At 43.0% G+C, this 20,125-nt stretch overlaps 1 protein-coding gene across 2 annotated transcripts; it reads right to left on the reverse strand.

Annotated features, from left to right (window-relative positions):
* Window positions 1-4,068: 4,068 nt before the first annotated feature.
* CDO1 (cysteine dioxygenase type 1) lies at window positions 4,069-14,457 on the reverse strand. Of its 2 annotated transcripts, XM_049795740.1 has the most exons (6): window positions 14,226-14,457; window positions 11,844-11,921; window positions 9,701-9,858; window positions 7,031-7,204; window positions 6,717-6,725; window positions 4,069-4,831 (listed from the first exon to the last, which is right to left on the reverse strand). In XM_049795740.1, exons 1-6 carry the CDS (start codon window positions 14,420-14,422, stop codon window positions 4,767-4,769), a joined length of 681 nt encoding a protein of 226 aa, XP_049651697.1. In that variant the 5' UTR covers window positions 14,423-14,457; the 3' UTR covers window positions 4,069-4,766. The 2 variants fall into 2 exon arrangements, with proteins under 2 accessions (XP_049651697.1, XP_049651696.1); XM_049795739.1 differs by lacking the exon at window positions 6,717-6,725 and having other exon boundaries at window positions 7,035-7,204.
* Between the last annotated feature and the right edge of the window lie 5,668 nt (window positions 14,458-20,125).

Here is a 20,125-nt window from a genome sequence, read left to right on the forward strand (position 1 = left end):
TAGCATGTGCCACACAATCCTCTTATGTCGTTTCTTTAATTATTATGAATTAAGGAAGCAGGCTAATGAAGTTTCATGCCCTGAGAAATACATTAATTCACATTTAATCCTCATTTTTTAAAATGTTCTTCACCACTGCTAGCCATAGGTCAGCCAGTTAGCTAATCTAAACCTGGGAGAGCAGAGGGCCCTGAAAGAATATAAATCTAAAACCAAGAGCAGGATGGGCATGAAAAATAAACCTAAGCATGAGCCAGTGAACAGCATGTACACCTTATCTTTGTGGTTCAGAAAAGGATTTCCTACTGGGAAGTGCAGTGCCAGTGGAGATGATTTTGACATTTTGTGTTCCTCTGAACCTACAATGAGACAGGAAGGAGGCACATCTTGGATGTCAAGAAGTTAGGCTTTAAGAGATAATAGTGTACTCATCTGCCTGTACCAAAGGTTTTTAGTGAATTGGAGAGCAAAAGCAAAGAGGAAACAAGTCTGGAAAATGCATAAGATGTTTCATTCTTTGTTAAAAAAAGCCCAAACATTTCTTGTGTAGCGTGCAGGGATGATCAATTAGTTTAGAAGAGTTTGTCTATCCCTATTTTGGGCATCATTCATCCTGAAGAAATTCAGTCTAAAGTACCCACAGGATTCAAAAATTTGAGATCTAATTATTGAATAAAGCTTCATACCAGCTACAAGGGTCAGAACTAGTCTTGAAGGCCTGCACAATTAGTCCCTGGTGGTTTTTCTTCCTTCACCAGCCAGAGAGTCTGAAGCTACTGCCCATGCCTGGAACATAAGACTCTCTGACATTTAAGGACAGCAAAGTCTTTCATCAGCTAAACTGGCAAGAGCAGAATATATAGTATGGTTGAAAAGTACTGAACTTCATGCTGTTCTGCTAGTCTCTACAAACAGTCACTGTAGGCAGGTCACCTCTTTTAACCTTGGGAAGGCTATATTCTTGCAACACAGCTTTCTCTTGGCCATGAGAGGAGTGTGAAAAAATATCTTTAAGAATTAGCTAGTGAATAGCACACCTTGTACCTTTGTGCTTTAGGGAAAAAACTTTGTAATGGAAGCAGGGTTACATATAGGGTGGATTTTGATTCTGCTATGTTCCTCTATACGTCAACAATGGAAGAAGATGAATAATGCACAAACAGCCTTATATAAGTGTCACCCAGGCTTAAATAACAAATTGAACTAATTTGTATATGCTCAGATTTTGTAGTAAGTTAGACAGAAAGTAACTCTGGGCAAAACTACCCACAAGAACATTAAGGAACAGTGTTTACACAGCAAGGGGCCCTCTCTGAGCAACAATTCCTGTTAGAGGCTTCAGAGCTCCCACACCTCAGCACAGGGAGAAAAAGAGCTGCTTACCTGCTAGTTATACATAGGCGAAACCCCCCAGAACATGTCTTGAGTTTCTGTGAATCTAGTCCTCATTGGCCACAGCCACACAGGCAGGGACAGCATTTCCATTCCCAGAAGAATCCCTGTTGTCAGCTTTTCTCTTGCATATGGCATATGGCTTCCCAGGGACACTTTGCTACACAGCCTTTCCATGCAAAACATGCCTTTGATAAACAACTTCTCTTCTGCAAGATGTCTAATTATGACTCCTAAACTGAAACCAAAACCACCAAACCCTTGCAAAATGCTGAATTAATGTAAATATTGCACTTCACTCCTGGCATTACTTTGCCTCCTTATGTATTTCTGTTGAAGCTCCTTCACTGAAATCTTAGTTAATGCACCAAATCATAGTTAGACTGAGTTTCTCGTGCTGTTGTCAGCCTGAATGATTTAGTAGTATTAATGGTTTAGGGCAGTATCTCTTACCACTTAAGGATCTTAGCTGTAACTCAGGTAAACGTTAAACTCTTTTCAGTTTACTGTGACACTCCTCAATAGCACCTTCCGAGATGAAAGCATGTGAAACAGAACATCTGTTCATTGCCCAATGAAAGCTAATTGTCAGCCTACTACAGCATATTGCTACCTTGTCAGCTGGCCAGTTAGCACTATTCCAAAGCTCAAGTACTTTCAGATGCTAAAAGTTTTAATACCTTGGCTGTTCATCCATAATAATGTGCAAATACTATTCTGTTGTTACTGCTTCCTATGTTTTAAACCAGCACAGATTATGTGAACATATTTGTGTAAGTGAAAAGGTGACTCTATTTCTCATTATATTACTTGATATTTATTGATTAAATATTGCTTTTGGTAGGTATTATCTTTGTGTTTGTGCTGTACAGAGTGCAAGATGCATAGCTAATGCTGAGGAAGTAGCAAAGGGGGTGGCTGTGGTATGTGTTCCAAGGACTCAGGACCTAATTAATAATTTCTCTTGAGGTTTCCTGTATTTGTGCCCTTTATGTTGGATAGGCTACCCCCTTATGTTTCTGGTACGGCAGGCATAAGTACCTGATAAGTACCTTCTTCTGAAACACTGAAGTTCCCGTATTGTTCTATGCAATGTGTGATACCATATTTACCGTGGCTAAACAGTGTTTGGGACAACTGGGGTAGGTATAGTTGTTATCTTTCTGCTTACACTTCCTCTGCCTCACTTGCTAGGCATATGTGTGGCTAGCTGGAGTACTGCCTGAGTTTCTGTATCAATGGATCTTGGTACAGCTAGCTGCTGTCATGCTTCTTGGCTGTGTCTCTCATCTTTCCAGTTCCCTTGACCTGACTGAACCTGTGATCTAGAAACTATTGGGTTTGTCCTTTCATTTTACTTAGTAAGCAAAAGCATGATGACTATGTTATATTTGAAGTAAGTTAAGTGAAACTTCTCATTTCCTGTGAGAAGGCAGAGGACAAGAGGCAATGGATACAAACTGAGATATAAGACATTTTGTCTAAACATAAGGCTCTTTTATTGTGAGGGTGGTCAAACAGTGGAAGAGTTTGTCCAGAGAAGCTGTGGTGCCTCCATCCTTGGAGATACTCAAACCCCAGCTGGACATAGTCCTAAACTACCTGCTGTAGGTGACTCTGCGTGAGCAGAGTGACTGGACTACCAGCCTCAGCTCGTCTCCAGTGCTGTGACACTCTCATAACAACTTGAGCCATGCCGAATTAAGATGCTCAAGCCCAACATCTGGCTTGACAAGATTATTCAGGAATTATTTCATAGTGAATGAGAAAGAAACTTGCTAAACACTGGGGTACACTGGGGTGCAGAAAAAGCACAGGGGATTTTTTTATGCCTGCAATGTCATTGCTCCCAATCCTTCTTCCAGTTTTGGGCTGCAAGTTCCCTTGACGCCTCTTTGGCACAGCCTCCAGGTCTGCCTCATGCAGACAGTCCCCACACTGCTGATGCTTACCCCTGTTCTTTTGCCTTTAGGCCTATTTTATCTTTTCATTTTTCTTCTTCTTCTTCCATACCCCCTTCCCCCCCCACCCCCCTCCCCCCCACCAAAAAAAAAAAGAAAAAAGGAAGAAAAAGATACGGCAAAGCACTCACTGCTTTCCCAATGGCCTTCAAGGAGTAATTGCAGCCCAAGGGCATAGGATCATTTAAAAACTGTTATGCTGCTCAAAATTTTTTGAAAATTGGAAACAGCCACCCTGGAAGCAGGGTCTCATAAAGCAAATGTTTTCTGGGCTTGCCAATATGGAGGGAAACATGTGATTTATCCAAAAAGGATACTGTTAAATTGCTGCCTGAGTAACCAGACTAGGAGACTTGCTACAAATTCTTTACTTGTCTTATATTATTAGCTGCATTAAATGACTGGGGTAGCCTCAGTGCATACAGCTTTGCTGATTTTGATATATTTATTAGAGTTAATTTTTTTTCAAGGTGGTTCTTTCCTTGTAACTAAATCTGGAGGATAAAACTAAGCATCAGTGAACTCAATGGCAGAATTCCCACCAACTTAATTGGGATCAGGATTCTTCGCATGCCTGAAATACTTTCAACTTTTAAAAGCCTTTTCTAATAGTGTATTGCTTGGAAAAGACTTAGATGTTCATGAGGAATGTGGATTTTCATAAAGTGTGATGTATGTTTTAGTTACCAGGAGCAAAAGGCTGAAAACTTTGAAATCTGTGCACAAATCCAGTTTTATTTTAGTTACCTGCTTCAGTAGCTATACAGAATACTTTGGAAACTGGACATTAGCTGAATTAAGTATGATTAGTCTTATTAAAACCCCAAATCTATGCCCAATCAGTTTTGAAAATCATTGTGCATGAAGCATTTCACTGCTTCTATTTAAAACAAGATCTGACAAATGAAATTGTAAAAAACAAAAAGTAAAAAATGCACAAAACTATCAAAATGGCCTAGAGCATTAACACCTAAAAGACTTAATTAAAAAAAAAAAAAAAAAAAAAAAAAAAGCTGCTGTTAGTTGTATCTAGTGTACTACCATAGGTACAAGTGACTGGAAGCTTAGAAGTCTATATAGTTGTTAATTACATTGAGAGCATACATACATGTAGGCCTATTAAGTAGTGTCAGATGATGTTTAAAAACCCTATTTCTGATATTCTCAGAAGTGGAATTAAAAGGAGGCTAGAATCAGAAAACAAATTACTTAATTCTGACAGGAGCCTAAGAAAAGGCATCTAACCTCTGAAGTAGTTTATGCCACTAGTTAGCTTAGTGTCCCATGATCAGCATTTGCTCGAGGGAACTGTGGGTGGCCTGGAAGCTGCCCTAGTGTACTCCTATGTACAAGGTATAGAAATATAGCTGGCTGTCGGCCTTAGCCATGCGTCTTCTGTCCCCGGTTAGACATTCAGCAGGTCTTATGCAAATGTGTGCTGGTGCTTCTCAGTTGTTCTCCTGTGGCACTGCTGTCGCCTAAAAGGAAAGAGGAGAGGTTGCCGTTTTAAGCAAAGAGACAGTCATCGCCTGCTTCATGTTTCAGCATGGGCTTTTATTCCCAGAGTAGCTAAGCACGTTAAAATACTTAGGTCATTTATTTTCAGTACTCCTTGCCACAGTTTTGTAGAGGGCACTGTGCACCTGACAAAATCACCCTGTCCATTGGCTCTGTCTGACTACGAGCAAGCCCGTGGCAGAAAGGACAGCTGAGGAACGTTTCCTCCTTCAGGCTATCTTCTCTCCTCGATACTCTGCTCTACTTCATTTTGGCAGAAAGTGCTTGAAAGTCCAGCTTGGAAGACAGGCTGCAAAGAGAAACTGCCTCCCCCAGCAAAATTCCTGGCAGCAGGAACTGATGTGCTGTGACACCCAAGACAAAATCAGTTTTCCCTCAGTGAACATTCACATTGGTATTCTCATGTTTTGTACCTGAACTGTGTAAACAGTTATTTCCATGGGCAAGTCCTTGGACGTAGTACATACTATTTTAATTTTTAGGGCTATAAAACTTGCTATGTATTTACTGGACAGTTAGTTAATTAAGACTTCATCATAGTCAGAAGCCACTAGGGATTTACCTGTGTCTTTTACCTGCAGAAAAATTTAAGACAAAGAGGAAGCACTGAATGTGGTTTAGCTAGGCAGATCTTCTCACTCATAAAAGATACACGAGTGTACTTCACATTTTTACACATACACATGTTTACATAGATACTTTGTTCTCTCGGTCTTTTTAACTTATAGCTCTCTGTCTTCTGACATCCTTTTGAGATCTGGTAAGCAGAAGAAAGTTTGATTTTTCCAGTCAGCTTTCCAGAAACCCTCACTGAGACCAGAAGGTTTTTATAGTGTGAAGTCATTTCAGGCAGCTGGATAGCCCAGACTCGCTATCACTTTCCCCCTTACTGGAATTCAATTTACAGGAATTCATGAAAGAGACCCAATAACTAAGATTTACCTCTCTCCTGTAAGCCAGATCCAGCTTCCCACAAAAGGTACCAACACTACCAGATGGTTACAGATCAAGAGTAGGAAAATAGTCCAAGTCAAAACATCTAGTCTCGCTTGTTATCTTACATACTTCATAACTTTAAAACAAAAAGAAAGCAAGCAAACACTGAATTCTTGCATGAATTTTCTTCAACATTTTTCCATGTTAATTCCCCTTTAAAATCTCAATTATAAATTTGAGTTTACTTTCTCAAGGACCTTTCAAACTTGGGAAAGGTCAAAGTTTGTGTTTCAGCTATTTGGTAAAGTTGTATCAGGCAATGTGACAAGCTTCAAAGAAATAATTTACATTGTTTTTGTTGATTACATAAGATTTTAACTGGATCTTACTAAGGCCTTACTCTGGGAAACTCCTGAGCACTGAACTTCTGGCTTCAGTGAAAGGTGAAAGTGTTCTGTATCTAACAAAACCAAAGTCTTTGCACCTCTGCGGCTGAACATCAAGAATCTGTCTTTTCTCCCTGTGTAAGTAGTTATGTTCCCCAATGTATGGAGGAGCACTAAAAGGAACCCTACTAAACTCTCCCGGATGTCCTAGCTTGGTCCCCCAAAGGTGATCTTAAGATTTCTTTTCTATACAAATAAAATCTCATGCCACTGCTCAAGAATGCATGCAACAGCCAACCAGCCTACTCACTCTCAGAGCAAGTCTTCCTGTGTTGAAGTTTTGATTTCAAAGAATTAAATTTATTAAAGAATTCTTTACAGTAAGCTACAAGCTTTAAAACAACTGACTTGAAATGTGATGCTTTTTGGCAGAACAGTTTAGGCAGGAAATGTTACACATGACTTAAGCTGGCCAAAACAATGCGGCTGCTTCACAGGTTTCCATTGGCTAGGTTGCGTTGACCACCATTTGCTGCCTGACAATGCTTAGCTAGCAGCAAAACTCTCATTAATCCCCCTCTCTCCTCAGAGCTGATCTCCTGCTGATGAAGGGGAGGCAAGCTGCAAAGCAGGGAACTCCACCCGAGGGAAGGGCAAACCAACAAATCCAGTATAGAAAGATGGGGCTGCTGGACCTCCTGCCTGTCCTGGGGCAGCAGTGCTCTGCCAGGCCTGGGCCAAGGGCAGCCCCCTGCCCCCGTCCCCGTCCCCGTCCCCGTCCCCATCCCCGCAGGGGCTCAGAGCCCGCGGCTGGGCAGGGAGTGTGTTATCTCCTACTTACGCAGAGAGTCCTTTCTCCAAACTGGCTGTAGAAGGTCATCTTGACCTTGTGCTTGTGCCCAGTCCTCTGGTCAAAGGTGTTACAGCTGTCGAAGGGCGGGCTGTACAAATGCAGGCTGACGGCGGACTCTGTGTGGCTGATGTTCTCCACACGGTGCAGGCCAATGGAGTCTACACCCACGAGGGCATGAAACGAGACGTCGTGTTAGCGGGAACATTAACAAGGTCTCAGATCCGTGGAAAAATGCTTTCTAAACCAAAACTCATGAGCAAGCCAGTTATGCATGCCTGCACTTTTACGGGCAACGAGTAACTCAGTACAGGGATTTTGACTGCTGTTCTCTAGCACAGATTCCTAAATACACTGGTAATTCAAAATACATTATTGCCTTCTGCACTTCTTGTAACTTTTGAGGTATCTGTGACAGGATAAAGGCCATGGGAAAAAAAACCAAAAACAAACAACTAAAGGAAGTCCATTTGTCAGTAATTTTCTAGGTGTCACTCCCAAAGGACTTCAAGGTTATTTACTTTCCTAGGAGATGGTACTGTTATAGATGCTCCAGAAGCAGGAAGGTTTGTGTTTCTAAAAATTAGCAAGACATTTTACAGGGAAAAATTTTTTGTATTGCTAACTCTTAGCCTGATAACAAGGATATCAGCCATATTAAAAGCCAGCTACATGTTTGTGGGGCATGGACTTATGGACTGCAGGCATCTGTTGTTTAATTAATCGTTCCACTTTATTAGTTTGGAGAACAGGCTTTCCATTTGTCTGCTCTTTTGACTAAGGTGACAAATTAGTAGTGACTGGCATACTTCCAACCGTGACTGAATAATAAGCATAATTGAACACATAATAAAACAAAGCACTGTCTGTTGTGTGGTTACTAGTGAAGTTAATGGCACTTTCCGCAACGGTGGAGTAGAAATAAAGCTATTACATAAAAATGTAAGGTGTGAAGAACCACATCCACAAAACAAACCATTTCCATTCTACACTAAAGTGGAGTTTTTGAGTTACTTAAAGGAGACCTTGAATTTAAATTTATGACCCTGCTTGTAAAAACAACTCAGGCCTTTGCACTTGAATTAATATGTTATATAATACCTAGACCTCTATTGTGCAATGTAGGCATAATACCCTGAGAATCATGAGTACACTCTTAACTCTATTTGAAGTGTAAACTTGAAGTCATTAACATAGTTTATCTAAATAGAGGACGTAGGGGAAAAAAGTCCTAAAGCTGTGTTCGTCTGATGGGAGGCTCGAATAAACACTGTTTAGTAGGTTCTAACCTTAAAAATAAAGTACAAGAGCAACCAAGAAGCATGCAATAGAAACATGAAGGTCACTCACTGTTGAAATAGTTAGGGCAATCAACACACTGTCAGTGTTTTCCTTCTACTTGTTTTACCTGTTTCTTTTAAATGAAAACATCTGTTATGAAACATGGCAGAGATCCAAACTGCCTCAGAGAACTAGATACCAAATTTGTTTAAAACAACCAAGGAAGCTTTGGATGAAATACACACAAGGTGCAATTGCTTGCATTGGAAAACACCACATAGGTAGGAAAAACCTGAGAACCCATATCCCTGGCACAGGAGCACCAGCACACATGTCGAGCTCCTTGCATTCCCTGTCCTATGGATTTGGTGTTTCCACCTAATGTAGCATACCTTCAACAGAAGGCTGCAGAGCACTAGCCTTTCTTCCCCAACGCTCTCACTCTGGCTTAGTCCATAATCCAACATGAGGCTCCCTGCAACTGGGGAGTTCCCAAGCTCAGCCCTACAAGGTGTGTTCTCCAGTTTTTAATTCATCACATAAAAGGCAGACAGCCCCCTTCTCTGATGCTTTGCCGTTGTTCTGCTGAACTCATTGCTGTTCAGCATGATGTGCAATGCCTTTCATAGCATCAGCATATGTTACAGCCAGCTGGCCGCTCCAGGATGGCCTTCCAGCATAGCACAGGGTGGTGATATTTACAGATACATGTAAGGGCATGGATTTTGGTACCAAGGGAGCCATACTAGTGGAGACTCAGTAATCTCTCAGCATCTGTGAAGTCAGGCAATTTTTTTGTAGATTGGGTAGACTCGAGCATTTCAATTCTGCTCATGCTGCACTTCAGCTTTACAGTCTTTTGTTGATTTGGCCCAGAAGTAGCACTGAGGACTGAGGCCTGTGTTCCTGACTGGTCAATATATTCCACAGACAGCTTTTACATTTTTGACCTAGGATTTCAAAGACTGATGGAAAGGATTGTTTCTTTGAAAAAAATCAAGGTGATTAAACTATCTAAACTTTGGTTCCCTTATTTCTCACAGAATACTATTCAAGGTCTATGTTTACAAGCAATTTCAGATAGTCATTAGGGACACAGTGCTGAAGGGCGCTTGGTCTAGAAGAAATACCTGGCATATTTAAGCATCAAGCAATTGCTGCAATGTCTTAAGAGTGAGTTAAAACGACATTTTTTTGTTGTTTGTTTTACTGAATCTAAATACAGGTTTGTGCAGAATCTAGAGCGCCACTTTCTCAAACTGAGCATAAAGCCATTAGTATTGTACCATTAAAGGTAGGAGACTAGAGAGCAGTTGAACTCTTCCGTTAGGAGTAAGACTGGATTCGTAGTTGTGCAAACAAACTTAATAGCTTACCGTTAATGTAGGCACACTGATTTTCCCTCAAAACTCGTTCTGATTTCTTAGTCATTTCACCATTCCCTTTTTTCTCAGGCCATTCAAACAGAGTCTCCTTTAGATTTCCCTGGAGAATCTTCATGAAGCAGTGTGAGTCAGTGTGATCATGGATGCTGCTATATAAGTAAAACAAATAACAAAACTCAGTGTGATATACATACTTAATTTCAGTACAGCAAACAGGACAGATGGCATAGCATATTGTATCTGGACATAGCCCTAGAATGAAACGCCATTGCACATGGGTCATGCACAAAAGTCTTAGGAAAAAAACATTCACAGTAACTAAGGTATGCCTACTCAAAACTGCTACTTTAGAAACGTATTGAGATGAGCTCACATACAGCAGGACTTGGAGAAGTGTCAGATATTGATCAGCTTATGACTTTGCCACAGAGAAATACAAAGGAAGTCTGGAGGAGAGAGGAGGACAGAACAAAAACTCTTGTGGGCCAAGAAACAAAACAACACTTTCCACAGTGACCCCAGGCAGAGGCTGGTATAAACTTGCAAATATACCTGATGTTTGCAGATCCACCATGCTTGCTCTCAAAATGTGGGAGAAATGAGCTACTTCTGCTTATTTTCTATGGTCTCTTTACTGCTGGGGTGCACATGCATTAGTTGAAGAAAAAATGCTGTACCTCTCACTCTGATAGTACTAAGTACAACCAGCTACACTAAGCTGTTAATTTCACTACTTTGGCAAAACCTGAACAAAACAGCAGGATCTGGTATGATTTGTCTGGTTGCTTGATCTGTCTCCTTGCTCCATTCTCTTTTAATTGGTACATTTGGAGACATATGGGCTAGGTACGGAGTTTAGTTTTGGGTTTATATTTTTTTAAAAAGAGGACTAACTGTTACTGAAGTCAATGGGATTAGGACAAAGGGAGAGCTCTCCACAAATCAAGGGAGAGGGAGAAGGGGGGATTTGACCCTCCCAGAAGTACAGTGCTAATGATTTTCAATCAAAAACTTGGTACTTGTACATTACTGTTTTCAGTAAACAAATGTCAGGATTTCTTACAAACTGAGATGCCAAGAGAGAAGAACTTGCTTCAGGCACAGAACAGTTCACAAATGCCACGTTGTCACACTCCTTCCACAAGCCATAAGAACAATCTGATCCTCCTCATGTAGGAGGCAAAAAACAACTTGTGGTCTCAGACTAGCTCTAGCAAATGCTTATCCAACTAAAACATAGTTTGACATAAATTACAGGCTTTGTGGGAACAGCCCGGAAGGAGTAGAGGTGGTGGGCTTGGTTCCTATATCCCTCTGAGTATAACGTCATGGCATCCCCTAGAGAATACTGTAAGATGTTCAATTGCACGCTCAGTTAAAACAAACAAAAAACTACTCCAACATCTCCTTAGGTTTTCTATTTATATGCAAAAATAATCAGTAAAAACCTGCAAATTTTGTTATTCCATGTTTCGTTTTATCCAACATTTTGTGGAAGACCCTCCAAGGGACAGATCCTGCCCTCATGTTTGTAGGACTACACAACCCAGTGTACAGTCTATGTACAAAACTCAGGAGGCCACATCAGCAATGTGGTCCCTTTTGAGGGAGGAGATGAAATGCGTGAACCTAAAGAAAGCCAATTACTCCTGGAAAGGGGGTCCCTCCTCAGAGCCTTCAGTCCCAATCCAAACCTACTTTTCTCGTCTTGTCACAGAGGCAGGATTTAAACACCATGAGAGGACAAAGACTGTTTAAACTGCACCAAGTCCTGCTTCTGCAACCAATTCTGAGACAGTTGGGTCTGTCGTATGGGACACGCTGGACAGGTCAACCCGTCCTGCCCACAGGACCTGCTGTATCCCTGGGAATAAAAACGTCCTCTGGCAGAAGGGAAGCTTAGATTTGGTAGAAGAACAGAGCATTTTTAAAAGAGTGCTCTAAAAATGTGCATGAGGTACAAACTTGCAAAAGTTTTCAGGACTGCTATACCAATAGGATCTCTGCACTGCTTAGTTTCCAGACAATTTCTGACAGCTCATATAGGGCTGATTATTATTCTCTTTCTGTATGACAGTGAAACATACAGTGACTTTACATCTCTTTGCTAAAACCACAGACATTGGATACGAACCTGCCATGCCCTTCACCCCAGCACAAGATCATCAAGTTGAACTTGCCATTTCCATTGTCCACAAGATTTCTTGTATACCTGAAATGCAAAGTATTTGCTTTTTACTGTACTGATATGCCTATAAAGTACAAAACTGTACAAACATGTTTATGAAGGAAGGTTTTGGCCTATAAAGGTCCTTTTTACTCTTTTTCTTGAAAGCCAAGTTTTACTTGGAAAAAAGTGAAACTGTATTTTTAAGCTTCTTTTTGTAAAAGCTCTTTTCTGGGAAGAAAAAAAATGGACATATTTAATACTTTATAATCATATTTCTTTTGAGTTACATAGATGATTGGCATTTGGGGGAACTGTGAGTCTGAGGCTAGAGTGGTAGACAGGATCAAATCAAAATAGTTATTGAATGAAGTCACTTCAGCAGCTGGCTTATAATTAGAAACAGAGGACTGCAATGAAACAAGAGAAATACATGGTTACATTCTTCTGCAGATCCTTTTCAGATACTCTTGGCTTCCTTTCTGTTACGCAGCACTCATTTGTACAAAGCCAAAAAAACAAACAAGTAAGATGTCAGGCTTTCTGTACATGGTCCTCCTACTCTGTTGCTGACAGTTCTGTGTCTCATACTGTAGCATTTGTGTGTGGATAAAACACCTGTGGGGAAAATTCTGCCAGCATCTACTTCTAAACAAAGTTTATCAGGGCAAAATTTCTTAAAATGATTTTTTTCATGTGCTAACTTATAGGTGGCACAGAATGAGCTTGCTTCTAAAGGCTTTTTATCAATAAGCGTGTTGGAGACTGTGATTTGCTCTCAGGGCTTGAAAATATCTTTAATAGCAACTTCTTATGTTTGTTTCCTTGTACTGTCCTGAAAGGCTCCCCTGAGCTGCTGCTCATCTTGTTCTAGTGAAAAGTTCACTACAGAAGGGACTGGGATTTCGCTCTATATGTTACTTTCCATAATGAGGCTCTTCTGATCTGGGGCTGGTGCTTCTAGCTGTTACGGTGCAAGTAACCCAGGGGAACATTCTGATTCCATTTTAGCTTTAGTCATGACTATTTGTACTTTACTTTGCCAAGGAAAGCAAATCCTTAGGCTGATGACAGGACGCCTCACTCTCGCCTAAAAGATGCGAGCCAGGGGCACACAAAGTGCACTGATGTCAACTGAATGCTTTTTAATTAGTTTCCCCGTAAGACCACTCTGTTTTAGTCAGGATGGGATGCTCACAATGAATTACTTTCAAAGCATAAACTGTATATCCACATGCTGCCTCTCACTGCATTTGCAATTTGCACTTATATTAGGTAGACATATTTCTACTATGATGTCAGAACATAAACAATCAATGCTGGCATTTGACTGAACTTTTCAAGTGCTGTTATTTCTGTACAGCAGGTCTTGCTGGCCAAAAAAAAAAAAAAAAAAAGGCCGCCATGCGTACTTCTAAAGTTAGCACATTCTGTTTTTCCAATTCTTAGTTTCCTATGTTCTGTTTACAAATTTTGTGATTTGTTCTGAATGGAGGATAGTCGACGGGCAGTGAAAGGAGGCTAAAAAAAGTCAAGCCAGAATGATGCTTTCATGATAGCAAAGTTCAAAGGAAAAGTTTTGGGGTTGGGGTTTTGGGGGTTTTTTTGAAGGAAGTGCTCAAATAAAATGTGTTTATACTCAAATTTAAGACAGGGAAGCCACCAATGGCAGGAATAAATCCGTTCTTAGCGAAGTAGGAGGGACTCAATCCCCTAACAGGTATTTCCTTTCCTCCTGGCAAGCAGCAAAAAGCCTCGACCGACACTACCCGGGGGGAGGAAGGGACTGAAGCGGGGGGGCTGACAGCTCCCGACCCACCGGTGGGGCAGAGCATCAGACACCACACACCCGCTTTGGACCGCTCTGCTCTCCCACCCCAGCACTCCGCGCAAACCCCGCGCGGCGGTTTCTGCTCCCGACAGGCTTCCCTTGGGCTCCTCCCCCCCGCCCCCCTTAAAGTTTTTTTTTTTAACTGTTATTGTTTTCAGTTGCTTCAGCACGTTTTTCTGTCTTCCGTGGGTTATCTCCGCCGACGGGACCGCGGCCCGCGGCCGCCGGTGCCGCCATTGGCCGCCGCCGCCCCGCCCGCTCCCCGCCCCCGCCCGGCCCCGCCGCGGGGCACCGCGGTTCCCGTCGTCGTCCCCCACCGCCATCCCCGTCCCCGCCGGGGGCTTTTGCTCTTTCCCCGCCCCCCCCCCGGCTCTCTGCCGGAGGGGCTGTCGGGCTGTGGGGTCGGTGAAGGGGGGGGGGGGGGGGGGGGGGGCGTGTGGCAGTTGTCTGCTCTGCGTCCCGGCGGTCCCCGCTCGCACCTCGGCGCCGGGGCCTCCCCGCTCCGGGGCGTTTTGTACCTGTACTGGTCGAATTTGGCGTACTGCAGCCACTCCTCGGGGTTGCTCTCGTACGACTCCATGAGCGCCTGCACCTCCTCCACGCTGACTTTGTCCTCGGCGAATATCCGATGGAGGATGCGGACCAGCTCCTCCAGGCTCCGCGCCTTCCACGTCTCCGTCTGCACCGGCTGCTCCATCCTCGCCGGCTGCTCCATCGCCGCCAGCCGCTGCCCCCCGGCCGGCCCCCGCCGCCTCCCTTTATGCGCCGGGAGGCACGGCGGGAGCCTACCACCGCCCCGGCGGGCGGAGGGGCCGGGCGGCGGCGGGCGGGCCCGCGGCCAGCCGTGCCCGTCCCCGGGAGCGGGGCCACCGACCCCGGCGGGCGGGGGCAGGCAGAGCCGGCTGCGCGGCCGCGCCTCGTACCGCCTGCCGCTGCCTCCCCTCCGCCCGCCCGTCCGCCCCTCCGTCCAGCCCGGTGCGGGGCAGGTCTCGCTTTAACGCCTGGGGCGAGCAGGCAGGCGGGCAGGCAGGCGCTTGGCTCGCCGGTATCCCCGGTGGAGGGAATACGAAGAGGCGAAGCGGCTGTGGCTGTCGCTGCCGGGCGGAAAGCATCTCTCCCGGCAGCGGTCTCGGCGCCGCTCTCCCGCCAGGCCTCTCCGTGCGCATCTTCATCCCCTTCGGGCAAGGGCTGCGGCTTTACGAAGCGCGGCCCGCCGGTGGCCCCGTTGCTTGTGTCACAGAGGAAGAAGCCGCCAGGCAGAGAGCCTGCAGCAAAGAACCCTGAATTTGAGGCTGGCCTTACAAAAATACCTCCGGCAGCTCTATGTTACAGCGCAGCGAAACGCTCTGCTACCCCAAGTCACGCAGAAAACTGCTGCTGGAGGTTACACGAATACAGCCCGCCTCTTCAAAGTGCTGTGCCTTGAAAACCCTGCGCCCTGCGGTCATGCTTAGGGCTGCCGTGGCCGTGAGCCCTCGGCGTGACCCCTAGAAATGGAGTGAATGGGGCAGAGGAGGCCAGGCTGAGGCGGCAGGCCACCCTCGCACTCCGCAGTCTGTTAAACCGGCGTACTGCCGAGCAAGCGGATGCCGTGCCAGCCGTCTTCATTTCCAGTTCAGCTGTTAATAGGTTGTTTATTAGTCATGAATTCTGGCCACGGCATTCACTGTACGTCATAGAATTGTGTTTTTAAAAAATCCATCTTTTCTTTCTAAAAAAAAAAAAAAAAAAAGAGTTCAGCTATTTAGGTCTGCCTGATGATTGTCGGGCAGGAAATAATCAGATTGATGTTGTGGTCTGCTGCAGCTCTGAGGCTTAAAGGTGCTCACAAAACTGGCAGCTTGCGATTTCCCTTAGAGATAGTTACATTTAGGGATTTCTAGCATGCCTGCTTTCTCTTCCCTCCTCCTGATCTGTGCATCAAGTAGGTGTGAGAAAAAATAAGCACCGTTAATACAGCAGCTGCAACTTGAGAGGCTGGATGAATTTCTGGCTCCCCTGCAGTGGGGAATACATTCCCGTAGGTTTAAATGGGGCTGGGATCTAGTGCATTGGAGGGAAATACAAACGAATGTACTGAATAGATACATTGCCAGGCATCAGTCCAGAACCTCTCCTGGCACACAGAAGGCAGACCCAACCTTATAGCTACGTTTTTAACAAGTTGCGTTTGTGTGCGCATGTGTGTGAGAGAGAACTGTGAGAATTTCGAGCAGACTTTTTAAGGTCTGAAAGAACCTAAGACCATCCCAAATCTCTGAATTGCAACCAGGTTACTCCGGCACTGGTATCAACAGCCATAGTGTGGTTAAGGAAGAAAGCACCCAGTCTTCCTGGGAGAACCGCAGGTAATGAACAAACACATCAGCTCCCTTGGGAACTTGTTCAAACTCACAGTTAAAAACGAGAGTCTTATTTCTTAATGAAATGTGCCTCGGGTCCATTTTAGCTATCGGTTGGTGTCAAAATATTGTATGGGCAAGTAGCACTTCTTTTCAGTACTTGCTTGCATTTTCCCACATGGGAACCATTAAAACAGTGGTAGGTTGCAAAGAGTTAGAATTAGTGTGAAACACCCTATGCCATTTATTTCGAAGGCAGAATCCACGTTATTTTAGAGGTTGTCAGAAACACTGCCCAGAGGAATAAAACATCTTACAAGAATAAGTTGTTGTAAGGTTCAGCAAAAATGGATTGTGAAATGAACAGTGAGATAAGCTTTCAAACATATTTATTTGTTTGTTTTATTCAGATGTTCCCAGGATCCGACTTAAATTATTTTCCAGCAGTTATAATGTTTTTCTGCTTATTTGTACACCTACGTGTTTGGTGATTTTCTGGTCCCAGAAACCTCAGAACTTTTGATTCCTTTGCCACAATGTTGATGGGATCATTAGTGATACCTTTGAATACTGCTAGTGAAAGCAAAAGGATATTTTACACCTTCCTCTGTTACTACTAAGAGATCAGGCTGGATCTACCTACTGCAGTTTCAGACTGCTGTTGTTCTTTATTATAGCTCACTTATATGGCTGTACCAATTTGTCCAAGTTTTTTATTTGGAGACCAAAAACTTATATTTCTCTAGTAGTAATAGAAAATCTTATACTTTTATTTGCTCCTATTCAAAAGTGTTTACATAGTTTCTCATTTTGAATCATTCAATGTTACTTGTTGATCCTGAAAACTTCTATGGGAGTTGATCACTTGATTGCATGAAAATCACTAGGAACAGTATTTATGGCTCTCCAGCTTGTGTTTGTGCTAATATCCCATTGACAGAAATGGCGCAAGGATCTGAGCACATACAGCAGTTAACAGATTCTAGCCTCAGTCACTGAGGGTATCTGTCACTGAAAATTTAAAAAAAAAGAAAAGAGAGCATTGTAATCCACACAGCATGGGAATTGTCTTCACATTCTCAGTTGTTTCTTATAAAGGAGTGTACAGCATTTTACACGTTTCTTTTAATTTCTAAAAACCATATATTTATACCCTTGTAGAAATTAACTGTTGAACATATTTCTCAACTGTCCTATTACTATAGAATAATACTCAGTCTGTGGGAGGCTTTATTCCAAAAAGTGTAAGGGATGTTGTAATTTTCAATCTTACAGAAAAGGCTTGGGTGTCTTTCAAGAACAATTACTGTAGGGTTTAGGGATTATTCTGTGCGGGGGCCGGACGATAGAACACCAATATGATGACTAAAGTCGCCACTTTATTGAGCTTAGCTGATCATTGTTATAGAATTCTCTAAGCTGTTTAGAAGCTTTGATTGGCTGCTGCATGCAAGCATTTGGTGTCCACGCGCACAAGCATAAGCGGTGATTGGTTACATCGATACTGTCCATGTATATAAACATAAGAAAGTTAGTTATACTCACTCTGTACACGCGCATACACACAGGACATAATTGGCTATGTTAGAGCATGCAAAACTTGTCTTAGTCCAACTGGTCAAGATAAGCCCCTGAACTGAGGTTGTTTGTGCCAAGTTCCCTTTATCGTGGAATGTGCACCTGTGTTTTTCTAACTGGGATCTTTCTTCTTCTATCTTCTTGTTTAGGCTGTTCAAAGTCTTCTATAGGCATCTGGAACACTCTTGTGACCATGAGCTACTTTCAGGCCCGATAACTAAGTTCCATGTAATTGAACCCTACAAATTACTTAAAGCTTATTTAAAAAATAAGTCCTAAGTTGAGGCAAATGGCACAGTGATTCACATCTAGGTATCCTACAGTGCAGAGTGCAACACGGCAGCTGGTGTTCAGTTCCTCAGCGGCTGGACTGCACACCAGTAATAGTACCATAGTCACACATCAGTGAAGGTTAAAAAACTACAGAAACAATTTTTGATCAGAACTCCACTGTACCCACATGCCTCACAAAGTAGGTCTCTCGCTCTGTCTTTGGGTAGCACCAGTTCTCTCAGTCTTTGGTGTTTCATGATTAGCAGGTACTTAGTACTATATTCCCATTAAACAATTCCACAATAATGACATTTGCTAGTTCCTGTAACCAGGGTCTTGCATCTTGCTTCTCTGACAAATGAGCTACTCAGCTTTGCTTAATGATGGCACACCTTGGTGTTTTTTGGAGGAGATACAAAATCACATTTGGTTCTCCTCAATCCGTATGATGTCATGACATCCGTAGGATGAGACATGGGTAGTTCACTCATGTGTTCAAATACTGCAGTCCCTAAATTGGATATATATTCTTTGGGCTACAGAGACAGACCAACCACGTAGCTTAGGGGAAGAAGCATAAAGGTCTAAAGACTTTTCCTGTATTTCAAATTATGCAGCCCTTGTGAAAAGCACAGAACCTCAGAGGGGGCACACAGAAAGTGTATCATTCTTGCATACTTCATGACATAACTTCATTGAAAGGCAGAGAGGAAACCAATAAACCATTGTTGCTTATAGCCCGACAGTTAAAACCTTGTCTTGGAAAATGGGAGTTTGGACTTTAACCACAGAAACTTTGATTTATGGACAAACGCCCAACCACTCAACTCTTATCCAAAAGACAGGTGTAAGCACTTCAAGCAATCATTGCACATGGTGTCTAACTCCAAGAGAGACTTAGCAGCTGAAGTGCCCAGGCATATATTGGCACCTCATCTCCTATTGGGATGCAGCTCACAGGTTTTTTTTTCTCCTGACTTATTGAGGAAAATCTTCAATCAAGGTTGATGGAATTAATGGACTCCAGTGTTAGACACTTTGTGCCATGTATCGGGCCTGATAGCTTGGGACTGAAGACTTTGTGATGCGTCTTGTCATTCCAAATAAAAATTGTGGGCAAGTCAAAAGTGAGATCCAAGGTGTGTGAATCCTCAGACTGTTGTAGAAAACAACTATACTGCATCTCTTTGGTCTTTTAGCCTGGACAGATAATAGCACTTCAACCTAATAATGATCATCTACATCTCTTCCTCCAGATACTACAACTTCCACCCCTTTACCAATGGTATTAAGTCTTTGTTCACCTAAGTTTCTTTATGTTTGTAGAGAGGGCTTTTTTAAGAGAAAACCTGGATCTGCAGCTGTAGTGCAAGTTTTGGGGCTACATGACTCAATGGCAATACCTCTCCGAGAAGGCTTAAGAGAAGAGAACATTTTGTCACACAGATCATAATACAGATAAAAGGTTAATAACCCGCGTCAAGGAAACTCACCTTACTGAAATACAACATTGTGTTGTGTACTCCCAAAGTATTACAAAAGGGTTACTGCCTTTTCCTTTAAGCTTTTTATCATTTAAGGACTGCATCCTGCATGTGAGAACCCGAAGTGCCTCAGTTTATGATGCCTAAGAGTTCTGTCCCTTTTATTTCACATGAAGGTCTTTGAACTCTTGGAAGGATACCAATTGCACAGAAGAGACCTTCTGGGTTATAATCAAGAGGAAACGTTAAGTAAATATTTGTTGCAGATGTCACTCAGTTTGGTGTTTGGAAGCGATGCACCATCTAAAGCAGCAGTTCCCAAACTCTGATCTGGAAGACGAAGCTAAATGATTATGTAGCCCTACATCTGAGTGGGATGACTACTTCTGGGGCTGTGGAAATAGCGCTGCAGCTGTTCCTCAGTCATATAACCTGGAAAGTGAGATTGATCCCTCAGTACACAACAGATTTTGCATGAGAACCTGCTACTTGCACAGTGATTCACAAAGAAAGCCTTAGAACAAATCACATCAAACGTAGATCATGCAGTGAAACATCATCAGACCACAAAACACAGTAATCAGTGAGTGAAACGAGGGCACCACTTACTAAGTCATGCCGTGCATTGAAAACGCTAACAACTACTAAACAGCATGCATACTGCTGAAGCAAAAATTAAACTGCACTGAAGAGCTGCAAGGCATTAAGCCACAAAGCACAGGACTCTTGGAAGAAATCAGT

This window comes from Accipiter gentilis, chromosome Z (genome assembly GCF_929443795.1).
Source record: "Accipiter gentilis chromosome Z, bAccGen1.1, whole genome shotgun sequence".
In the NCBI taxonomy this organism is placed as follows: Eukaryota; Metazoa; Chordata; class Aves; order Accipitriformes; family Accipitridae; genus Astur; species Astur gentilis.

Coding starts and splice junctions, on each gene's coding strand:
- CDO1 (XM_049795740.1), bottom strand. CDS start 14,422: ATGGAGCAGCCGGCGAGGATGGAGCAGCCGGTGCAGACGGAGACGTGG. Junction 9,859..11,843: donor TGGGGTGAAGGGCATGGCAG/GTTCGTATCCAA, acceptor TTACTTATATAG/CAGCATCCATGATCACACTG. Junction 7,205..9,700: donor TCAGTGTGCCTACATTAACG/GTAAGCTATTAA, acceptor TCGTGGGTGTAG/ACTCCATTGGCCTGCACCGT.